Raw genomic sequence first — 12167 nt, forward strand, 5'->3', positions numbered from 1 at the left:
TGATTGATTTAGCACACGCCAGTCAGTTAGTTAGTCGTGCAAGCTACTCGTTTTGTGTTCTCGACAATCACTAGCAGAGCTATTTCAAGCCCTAGCTCGTGAGTTGTGTTCTTTTTCTGTTTGCAGCACTTAAATATCGCGTTCATTCATTTGCTTGAATGTAACTTAAGGAAACGAAGCGATTTCAAGACAGAAATGATTTTATAAAACTTGTAGCAACTTTGTCTTATCCATATGCAGCATAAATATGGGAGCAAAACTTTTATAATGGAAATAAGTTAAAGACATACGCAAAAGCTGTAAACATCCTGAATTTATACAGAATAAGAAACGTAAATAGTTTTTAGTTTTTTTTAGAGCACCAGAAGTAAAAAAAAGAAATATTTAGACTTAGTTTTCAGTACGTAGACCCAAAGTACTTTAATACATTTAATACTAGATAAAAACATTAAAAAATGTTTTGCAATAGTTTATTTGATTGGTCAATTGAAAAAATTATGTTGGTTTTATAATACTGGCGTTAGCTAAAGTATGTTTTTTTATTGTTTTACACATAATATTAATTTGTTTTAAAACTTTTATTTTACATTTATGTATTTTATATATATGAGAAAATGTGTATTCATTGTGTTCATATTGAGTTTGTTTGAAAATATCTCGATTTATTGTATAAGGAAAAGCTGTCTTGAAAATAAATGGGGCTTTTTTAACATAAACTCGATCGTCAATCGAGTTGCTTTGAACGACCTTGGCAAGAACGTGCTTTGTAGCTTAATTGAAACATACATTAATACATTTCTTCCAAAAATAAATCAGTCAAAAAACAGAAAAAACTTACAAAACAGAAAGGAAACTTTAAAATTAAATAAAAAATATGCGTACAAAAAGAAACAAAACCATTTTCGCAAAACAACCAACTCAAAAATATTTCATATGGAGTATTATTGACAAGATAATGGACGTAGCCAGCCAGGTTCAAGGGGTCTGGACCCCCCTCAAATTTTTTAAATGTTCAATTACTTTTTTAGTAAACGATTATTATTATATAAGTAACTCAGTATTACTGGCATTTACTGCAAAGTATCTTTCTTAAGAAAAGAACGGGTTAAGGAACAAAATGGAAACTAACTCTCTGTCCAATACGGGAAAATATCAGTGTTGTCTGGATCCCCCTCCCAATCTTTTCTTGGCCAAATTCTTGGACAAGGTAGGACAGATCGAAATCTTCTTAGAGAATGAAACTCCAGATTTTTTCATGGTTAGTGAATGTGGCCTTGACAATGGCAATCTTATTGGCACAAGATTACAAAATTAAAAACTCATAATTGGCTTTTGGAAGGGATAATGTGAAATTGGGAGGAGTTGTAATTTTTAAACATTATCTCATTGAAGTAAACGATCTCAAAACATCCGAATTAGGGGGAAATGTCAGAAACAAAGCCTTCGAATGTTGTGAAGTCAGCCATTTATGCCCTAGCGACAACATAGATAGTTTCTTTACCAGACTAACTACGTAACAGTTATGAGACTGGAAAATCAAAATACTCATGTTTTGATGAGCGGTGATCTAAATATTGACATTCTAAAAAATTACTCTAACATAACTAAACTAAAAAACATTTTACAAAGTTTGGCCCTAAAAACCACAATAATCACACCTACCATAGAGTAACCGATACCACATCTACATGCATTGACAATTTTATTCCCAACTTAAGGAATGTAAATTGTGATGTAATAGAACCATCTATATCGGATCACTATGCCATCTGCCTAGTTAATAAACTCACTATAAATAAAACAAGCAATTTTAAAACTAAAAGCACTAGATGCATGAAACTCGTCAGTGAGCTATATTATATAGACTGGGCAGAGTAGATTGGCCTTTACTTTATAGCAAATCTGATCCAAATGAAATATAAGACACCTTCATTGACATATTTTAGCACAGTTGTAACATAACCCACACTTTAAAAATATTAAGATCTATGAAATAAACAAAAATAAGTAGACAAATGATGAAATTTTGGAATTGAAAAGCAACATGGTTCTTTTGTAAGAATATTGGAAAAAATAATAAAATTAAATCTCACGAAAATAAATATAAACAGACTATCTCCAACTTTATAAGACAAGTATAAAAAATTCAAAAGCCATAGAAATTTTATTCAAAACAATAGAATTTCTGAAACTGAAAAACCCCTGAGGAGGCCTGGAGTTATAGTCAACAAATTTATAGGTTTTAAAAATTCAGCCGAGAAAAAACTTAAACCTATGAACAATGGTAAATTGGTTGATAATCCGTAAATCAATAGTAAGATTTTAAATAATTTTTTATCATTATAACTACCGAAATAAAAAATGAGCTTGCTTTAAATAATGACAGAAATTATTTGTCTATTTTACCTCAACTAGGCCTAGCACAAATACAAGACTAAAAGGTTTTCACAAAAAAAAAAAAAAAAAAAAAAAAAAAAAAAAAAAAAAAAAAAAAAAAAACTTTGGTCGATTATGAAGCAATCTCACTCCAAAAACATCATAAGGCTTTGATTGGATCAGTATGAAATTCCCTAAAGCCTGTCAGGACTAAATCTTGAATCCACTGGTACATTTAATAAATACCTAATTGCACAGCGGTGTCTTTCCGGACGGCTGTTGAATTACCAAGGTCAGGCCACTTTTGAAAAGTGGGGATGAGTCGAATATGTGTAATTACAGTCTAATCTCACTTCTCCAGCAGTAATTGAGAAGGTTGTCTTGGCCAGCTGATTGCTTACCTGGAGGAAATAAAACTCCTGAGTGAGCGGCAGTATGGCTTCATGCAAACAAAATCCACAAAACTCGATTTTATTGACTTTATAAATGGCAATATCGATACAATGGAGGTGATGTAGAGTGCTTTGCCGACCTTAACAAACCTTTTGATTGTGTCGATACTGATATACTGGTCGGTAAGCTCAAGTCGATTGGTGTCGTTGCACACACTTTTGAGTTGGATGATCTATAGCTACTATTAGAGGCAGACGCCAGGTGACTGAGATAAAGCATGTTTCAAAAATCAAAAGAATTCATAAAATCAAAATAAAGGCAACCGACAAATTTTGTCCCGCAGGGATTAGTTTTGGGGTCTCTGCTTTTATCATTTACACAAATAATGTTGCAGAGGTCATCCCGAAGAGCGATCTCTTTATGTTTGTTGAAGACACCACAATCATCACCAGGCATAAGGATTTTGATACCCTTGAAGCCAATGTATTTATTTACAAAAATAAATGAAATGGATCAATTTTGCGCGATCAAATTCTTGACATTGAGTTCTGAAAGAACACTAATTGTTTGTATTCAAACCAATCAAAGTGCCTTTCAAAATTTTCAAAAATTCCAACCCTCCCATCAATGAAACTCAGCTTGATGTCACTCACCCGGTCGACTTTCTGGGGGTGAGGTTGAACGAGCGTTTAGACTGGAGTGAGCAGCTGTATAAGATTGAGTCTAGACTAGCATAGGGAATTTTTGTCACAGCCTTAGAGGGCTAAACATTTTGGCCCTAATGCAATCGGTATACCACTGCTTGCTCGAGTCGCATACCTTCTCTACAGTATTGAGGGGTGTGACAATCTAAACTAAACCATTTTTTGTCTAGTAGAAGAAGGCACTCATATGTGTCTCTTAGGTGCCTCCTCAGATCATGTAGTGCAAAGATCTTTTTAAATATGGGAATTTTAACAGTGTCAAGCTTTTACATTTTTGAAATCTCTGTTTACATCAAATTTCACATAACGGAATATGGAAATATCACTCATACACACAACACTAGACACAAAATTCTTTTACTGTTTCCCATAGGCTATACATTTATGAAAAAGCCTAAATATGCCGGTTAAAAAAATTTTCAAGCACTGCTTATTAAAACCAATCAATTGAAGGGAAAAATTCAAATCCATTTTTAATTTGTTACGTTTTAAAAACTGCATTTAAAGTTTAAAATATTTTTTTAATAAAGCTAACCAGGGTGCCACCATGCCCCTACCATTCTTCCACTGCCCTAAGCTGTAAGAAGAATTTCCGCTAAGGCGTTTTGACATATCCAACATCGCTCAGATCAACTGGACGCATTATCAAGTTTTTTTAATAATCTCATTTAAGCCTCAGCGTCAGCTATGCCGGCTTCGAAGTGCACTGGTTTTTTATTAAAGTACAAAGTACATGATTGGACCTCCCAGGGATTTGAACCCTTGATCTCTCGGTTAGAGAGCCGAGACTATAACCATTAGTCTACGGAGGAGGACTTACACTATCAAGTAAGTATCAATGCTTATACTGTTGTTTTTTTTTAATAGTTAATTCTGATTGTAAACTTCAGTGTGATTTCAAACAACTCAAAGAATGGACAGAATTATTTTAGTGAGACTTGTATTTAGTTTATATTAATTAGTATACCTAATTACGCAACTGGATATGTGATAAGGTTAGTCCTAAGAATTTACCAATGTAATATATGTACTTCAATTTATATAAAGGAATAAATCACTATTCTCATTATTGATGTGTAATTTACTTTTGGATATTAGTTCACAAATAATAACAGCTGTTTGATACTTAATATCAAAGTTTTTGTAGTATATCCTCATAAGGATGAAATACTTCGTCTGCTACACAATTTTTCATTTCATTTTCGCCTTTTATAAGGCTGTAGATACATGTATTTTTATTTAAGGAATCACCTCTACTTTTTAATACTGTATAAAAATTAATATATAATCCAAATTTCCATTTACTATTAATATCTCATCCTTTACAAGTAAAAACTGATTTTCCTTATAATTCTCTATTTTGATTATGGTTTTATCTGCCAATTTGAAATTTTGCACTACATTCATTTGGCATTCAAACAAACATACTACAAAAAATTAACTCAGTTTTAGCCTATGGAAATTTTGTTGGATATTTGAGATAGTTTTGTTTGTGCGAATATATTAATGATTGGCCAATAATGTTGATTTGAAAAAATCCAATATTTGGCTATACCATCTTTTTCTTGAAACTGATTTACATTTTACATACAATACTCTACTTTTTATAAGTTGTGGAGTTGGTTATTTTATTTGTACATATAACATTTAATTATTTAATAAGTATCTTGGAATGTATACGTATATTGTAAGTAGCTATGTGATGTAATATACGTATATTATAGCAATATTGCAAAATATATTGTAAACAATAATGTATTATTGCTGTTGGTAATGCTGTTTTTTTTTTTTAAGTAATTTACCTTATTTGTTTAGAACCTTAGAGCCCAAATTTAGGCCCGGAAGCGGCTTGTCTTTACCCCTTCCCCCTCCTGACCATCGCCTTCTTGTCCAATTGTTTCAGATGACGCTAAAGGGTACCGATGAAAGAGTCGACATCGTCATTCTTCCCAGTATCCTACTGTAGCCTGTGATGCGTGATTGTGATTTCCTTCGGGACTTGCATCCTCTGCAGTGACAACGCTTGGACTGGACTCCATGCAGGTTTTGGGTATGCTGGAACCCTTTTAATTCCCTTCTTTTCTTCTTTCTGTTCTTTATGTTTGTATTACTATCTCCCCCACCTGACGAAGAAGATAGATTCCAATCCCTGAAACGTTGTATTATACCTCTTGTAACATATAATGATGACAAATGTTTGAAATCCTGTTATCCTTTCAAATCTTTCATCATCAATATCAAACTTCAAACATAGAAGTAGCTAATTTTTGTTAATAACATGAGTAATATAAATACTAACGAGCTGTTGTATGTAGGGTTTCTTAATTATTAATGCAAATTAAGTACAAGGGAATTCGTAATCTCAATATATACGCTTATTGTAAAACGTAAATCAGTTAGCAGACAAAAAGCTTTATCTGAATATTAGTAAGTAAAGCAAATACATCATGGACAATGCTGATGTCATTTTGCTCCTGGATTTGCTGCTGAAATGTTTTCCATGCGCTCCACCATCTCAGAGATTTGATGGGGAGGATGATAAGCCTGACAGAAGTTAGGGAATCCTATATAAAGTGGTTCTGTTGTTGATCTCCCTTTTAAATCCCCTCCATTAAAATATACTTTAATGACATTGCAGATTTGTTTGCAATGTTAGTTATGTGCTCACTGAAGTCCAGGGTAGAAGTCAAAAGAATACCAAGGTCACGAGCACTAACGACCCTTCGAAGAATAACACCATGTAGCATATAATCAAACTGGCAAAGATGTCTTGTTCTTGTGTAGGAAATGACCACACATTTGTCTACATTTAAATCCATGGCATTAGCTCGACACCAGTCCTGGATCCTCTCCAGGTCCCTTTGCAACTCGATTTGCTGATCAGCAAAAGAGATTTCTTTAAATATCTTGAAATCGTCCGCGAAGACGTTTTCGAATATTTGTGGAATTTTTACCAACATTTTATCATATATTATCAAGTTCACGCTGTTATGAATTATAGAAAATTTATCTTTTAATTATTTATGTTTGGCGCTAACCTCGATTTCTATCCCCACCAAAATTAGAGACCAATTCCTTTCCTATTAATTTTACAAAACCTAGACATGTTTCTGTGCAATGAGTTTTCATTATTCTTGTTAAAACTTAAAATGGAAATATAAACAATTAAGATAATTAATTAATTACGACTCATTTTGTTAAAACTTTACTATATTTTAATGATAGACGTGTGATAACATCCTAGTTAAATAATTGTGTTTGAGTGGCTTACGAAATGAAATTTAGAACACAGTTTATTCCTCAAGGCACTTTTTGACGAGACTACTTTTCGGAGGGTTGTAGGGGCCCACTAGGACGCTGCAACTAAAAAGGGTAAAAAATAACATCTTACACTTGTTTCTGTTAAATTTAGTCCGGTGGGCGATGGAGTGCGATTATGGAGTGCGATTTTTTGAGGTATCAGTTCGTTTTGTTTATAATTGAAGAGGTGGCCATAACAATGTTGTAACTTCCAAACTCATAAACTTTTCAGGAGAGAGCAACAAAGACTAAAACCTACTATTTGTTGCAACAATGTTATTTTTGTTTTTATAAAACTCAAAACAAATTGCTTTGTACATAAAAAACATGCTTAATGCCATTTAGAATAGAATAGAATAGAATAGAATTTATTTTTGAAAATATTACAATAACACATTATATACATTGGTATACACAATGTAATACATCAATAAAGTAAGTAAACAACCAAATGCATACACAATGTACAAACCTAATGAGCAAACTTAAATAAAAATGTAACATTCTTGTAAATAAAATTAAAACAAAAACACTCGTAAATTAAAAGAAATATTTTCAAAAATAACTAGGGCCTCTAGAGGCAAGTGCCTGTGGAGAGGTTCCTTTTATTACAAAAATATTTTTTAGCTCAAAGAAAATTTCAATAAAACTTTGATTTTTTTATAAGCTCCTAAAAAAATTTATTAAAAGTGTGCTGCTGCAGTTACAAAGCAAATGAAAATCCACTTAAATAAATTCAAACTAAAATATACTGTTACTTTCTTTAATTAACTAGGAATCTATGCAGAGAAGAAAATCTAATTTATCAAAACCCAATAACCACTTCTTTAATGTTTTTGAAAATAACTTTATATTCTCACAACTAATAATTGAAGAAATTATACTAAACATTTTAGGTCCCAAAAAAACAATAACTATTTGAAAAAAATGCTAGGTTAGGCTTTGGAACTGGTATTGGTTCTTGCTTTCTTAATTTGTTTTTGTAATTATTTTTTAATTCTGGTAAATTGCCACTTATGACATAAAATATTTTTAAAAACTTTATAAACAAACATATATTTAAGGGGAAGAATATTTAAATCAACAAAAAGAGGAAAAGATTTCTCCATTCTTCGTTTTCGTTTAATCAACCTTATGAATTTCTTTTGTTGAGTTAGAAGTGGCTTTAGATTTGTTTTCATAGGCTCCACCCCAACAAAATATTCCATAGTCAAGCCTACTATTGACCAAAGAGAAGTACAGCATTCTTAACACTTCTTCAGTGCAAATGTATTGTAAAAAATAAAAAAATCTTAAAATATTGTTTAGTTTGCGTTTTAAAATTTCAATATGTGTCTTCCAGTTGATTTCTCTATCTAGCATGACTCCTAAATATTTTAAATTTTCGCACTGGGATACTACAGCACAGTTCTGTTGGCACTGACTGTTACTACACAAACAATTGACACATCGATACAAAATTGAATTACTAAAAATTTGCTGATCTGTTTTTAAACTAAAATTGATGTACTTAGTTTTCTCTGGGCTTAATAACATGTTATTTTTTGAAAACCACCACTGCAGTGCTTTAAGGTCTGAATTCATCTCTTGCTCTATATCATCCCAATTATTTTTTACATACGATAAAGCTGTATCGTCTGCAAAAGATGTAATATTTCCATTTAAATTTGAATCACAAAGATCATTTATGTAGATTATAAAAAGTACTGGGCCTAAAACTGACCCTTGAGGTACGCCACATTGTATAAACCCGAAGTCACTAAAAGAATTATTAATTTTGACGCATTGTTTTCTTTTTGTTAAATAGCTAACAAACCAAGAATAAATATTCCCCCGAATACCACATCCGTATAACTTTTGTAAGAGAATTGTGTGATCTACAGTATCAAACGCTTTTTTAATATCTAAAAATAAACCACTAACTTTCTGCCCTGAATTTATTCCTGTATACACATTATCTATGAAGCTTTTTAATGCTGCTTCAGTATTTAAACCTTTCCTAAAACCAAATTGATTGTTGCTGAAAAAATTAGTTTTTTCTAGAAATTTAATTAGCTTTTTCTTCATTAACTTTTTCAAAACACTTTAGCAAAGGTAGAAAGTAAAGAGATTGGTCTGTAGTTATTACAGTCGGTAATTAGGCCACTCTTATGTAAAGGAATCACTACAGCTGTTTTTAAAATTTCTGGAAAAATACCTTTTTCAAAACTTAAATTTACTAAATACAATAAAACGTTTACTAATTTTGGGTATATTAACTTAATTAAAAAAGAATTGATGTTATCTATTCCTGGTGAAGTACTGTTTTTTAAATCTTTTATTACTGCACTTAAATCTTCAACAAAGACCATGCCCATAAACATAGAGTTGAAAGAGTATTTTGTTTCAAAACAATTTCTATAGCATAAAGAGTCGAAATTTGCAGGTTTGACTCTCTGTATATTTAATTGATTTACTATAGATAGAAAGAATGTATTAAACTCATTACAAATAACTTTAGAATCATGTACTAAATTACCATTTATATTTAGAGTTTGTATGGGAGTTCTTTTAGCCTTCTGTCCTGTCACCTCATTTAAAGCTTTCCATGTAGCTTTGGAATTACCACTGCATTTCCTAAAAATATTTTCGTAATAATAATTTTTTATAATTCTTATTTCCATTTGTAATTTATTTCTGTATTTTTTGAAATGTAATTTCAGCTTTTCATTATTTGGATGATTCTTTACTAATTGATACAGTTTGTTTTTATGTATGATTTTTCTGCAAATGTAGTCGTTCATCCATGGTTTAATTTTAGAATAAATTTTACGATTTTCGGACGTTTGGATTTTACTTTCTGAAATTGATCTTTGAATAATATTATGAAATGTCTCAAAAGCGGTCGATGGGTTTTGGTCATTATAAACCTCCGCCCAGTCGAGTGAATCGAGCCGCGCTAGCAGATTGTCATAGTCTAAGCGGTATGCCGGTGGGGAAGGATTGGCAGAATCAGCTGTTCCATGACTGTCCTCTGCTCCCACACGCACACGCATGTTCACAATAATTAACCTGTGATCCGTTATGTTGGCGTCTATAACCTCAACGTGAGGTAGCGTTCTGTCTTTGTTTGCTAGCCTTGCATAAACATGATCTATACAAGAAGAAGAGTCAGGTGTTGCTCTAGTTGGCTCGTTTAACAAACACTCGAATCCGTTTGAGGAAAGAATTGAATTATATTGATCTACAGCAGTATTAATTTCAAGCAAATTCAAGTTGACGTCTCCGATAAAAAGGAAATTCTTTTTTGCATTAAAATTATTACTACTGTAAAAATGAGTATTTAATTCGTTCAAGAAAAATTGTTTACTAAAACTATGTAACCTGTAAATGGCATACAAACAAAACGTCAAAGATTTAAACTTAAAATCCAATGCTAATATATCGGCTGATTGAAGGTTAATTGGTTCACAGGAAATTATTTCTATATTCGACTTTACGAATATTGCAACCCCGCCTGCCCTTTGATTGTCATTGAATTTTGCAAAGGTTATGTAGTTTGGTATATAGTAATAATTAAGCTCGTTTTTGTCATTTATCCATATTTCTGACAGTATAATTATTTCAGGAAATAAATCCCTACTGTTTAATTCTGCAATAAAAAAATCAAAGTTTGATCTCATACTACGTATATTTTGATGTAGTATTACTAAATTGAATATTTTATCCTCGTTAGTCAATATTCAAATTTGGAAAAAAAAAATATATATATGTATACTGCCTAAAAGATTAATACTTGTATTGTTGAAATATAATTTAGTAGCAAATTGTTAATATTACCTAATATGAAGAATTTAAATTAAATTATACGCCATCATAACCATTTTAAATCGTAAAAAAAAAAAACAAAAAACAAAACCAAAAGTAACAAAAGTGAACTTGCACATACATTGTTTACAGTTCATTGAAGGTCGTCTTGGCTGGTGATGACTTTTATAGGCGAGTTCTCTTCCTTCCTGAGAAAGATTTTCCCGTTCCTTACCCACAGGAACTTGAAGTCCTTCTCCTTCTGGACCCTTCTCGCCATGGCGTACAACCTCCGTCGGGCAGGGGACAGGGACTCGTTCACGTAAATCGGCCGATCGTCGCTCCTTCCGATGTGTCTGGTTGACAACGTCCTCTTCACGCGCCTCTTCTTCAGGAGTGCCTCCTTGTCAAACCTCCGCACAAATTTTACAATGATTCCCGGTGGGTTGTCTCCGGTTTGCCTCCCAAGCCTGTGGCAAGCGTCCACCATAGCGTCCGAGATCTGCACGTCCAGAGCCTTGCCGACTTCCTTGACAATCCCTAGGACATCTTCCGCAGGAGTTACAGGGATGCCTTGGATCTCCAGACAGTTACATCTGGAGTATTGCTCCATGTCCTCCACTCGCATTTTCCAAACTCGTTCACCTTCTTTTTTAGCCGATTATTTTCTGTCACCAGAGTTTCTATTAGTTTATTTAATCTCTCATTATTGTCATTCTGGGCTTTAAGAGCTTTTGTATTTTCCACCAACTGTGATTCCAGGGAGTCAAACGCGTCATTGTAACCTTTTTCAGAACTTTTTTGTGCTTCCCTTATTTCTGATACAACCCTCATTATATCCTCCAGAGAAAGCTTACCATCAGCAACTTCAGATTCGAATCGCATACTTCTGCGTCGTGTAGCCGTACAGTCCGTGCACCGCCACACCAGCTCGTCTGCGGTCACACACTCCACATCAGCCTTGCTGTACTTCAGACACGAAGCATGAAAATCACGATTACAATCGTTGCACTGCAATTTTATTTTTGAGCCAATAGCTTTTACGCAAATCCCACAGCTAGACATGATTAATTAGCTCTCTAAATAAGCACTTAACTGTATGGAAATATACTAAAGTCGTAACTGTAACGGGTTGAATCTAGTTTATAGGTTATGTTCAAACACACACTTTAAATGCACAGTAGCAGGAGCACGCACCAATACTATATTTACTCTTTGAGCGCTCACTCATCGCTGATCATCTTCACAAATTCTAAATTAATTAATACAAATTTAATTGAAAGAAAACAAACGCTGAAGCAAATCTACTTTGAACAGTCTGGAAATCTATTTAAAACATTAAACAACATTTTTAAGTAACAATGGAATTTTTTACGGGCAACAACGTTGTAACATCATGGAAGTTACAACGTTGTTGCAGTTCAATCAAAAGTTACAACCTTGTTCCACTGTTACATGCAGACTTAGAAACAAAAATAATGAGTTTGAGGTTAGATAATACAAGAGGCATTGAACATTTTTAGTTTATTCCCTACAGCCTTCACAACAGATCTAGTTTTATTAATACTATACTTCTTATTTAATATCTTATCCTACGTAGAAGAAAAG

The 12167-nt window shown here is 32.7% G+C and overlaps 1 protein-coding gene across 1 annotated transcript; it reads right to left on the minus strand.

Annotated features, from left to right (window-relative positions):
* Positions 1-10713: 10713 nt before the first annotated feature.
* LOC124361342 lies at positions 10714-11187 on the minus strand. The gene has a single exon (XM_046815392.1). The coding sequence runs from the start codon at positions 11185-11187 to the stop codon at positions 10714-10716; it is 474 nt and encodes a 157-aa protein (XP_046671348.1).
* Positions 11188-12167: the final 980 nt, after the last annotated feature.

This window comes from Homalodisca vitripennis, chromosome 4 (genome assembly GCF_021130785.1).
Source record: "Homalodisca vitripennis isolate AUS2020 chromosome 4, UT_GWSS_2.1, whole genome shotgun sequence".
NCBI classification, from domain to species: domain Eukaryota; kingdom Metazoa; phylum Arthropoda; class Insecta; order Hemiptera; family Cicadellidae; genus Homalodisca; species Homalodisca vitripennis.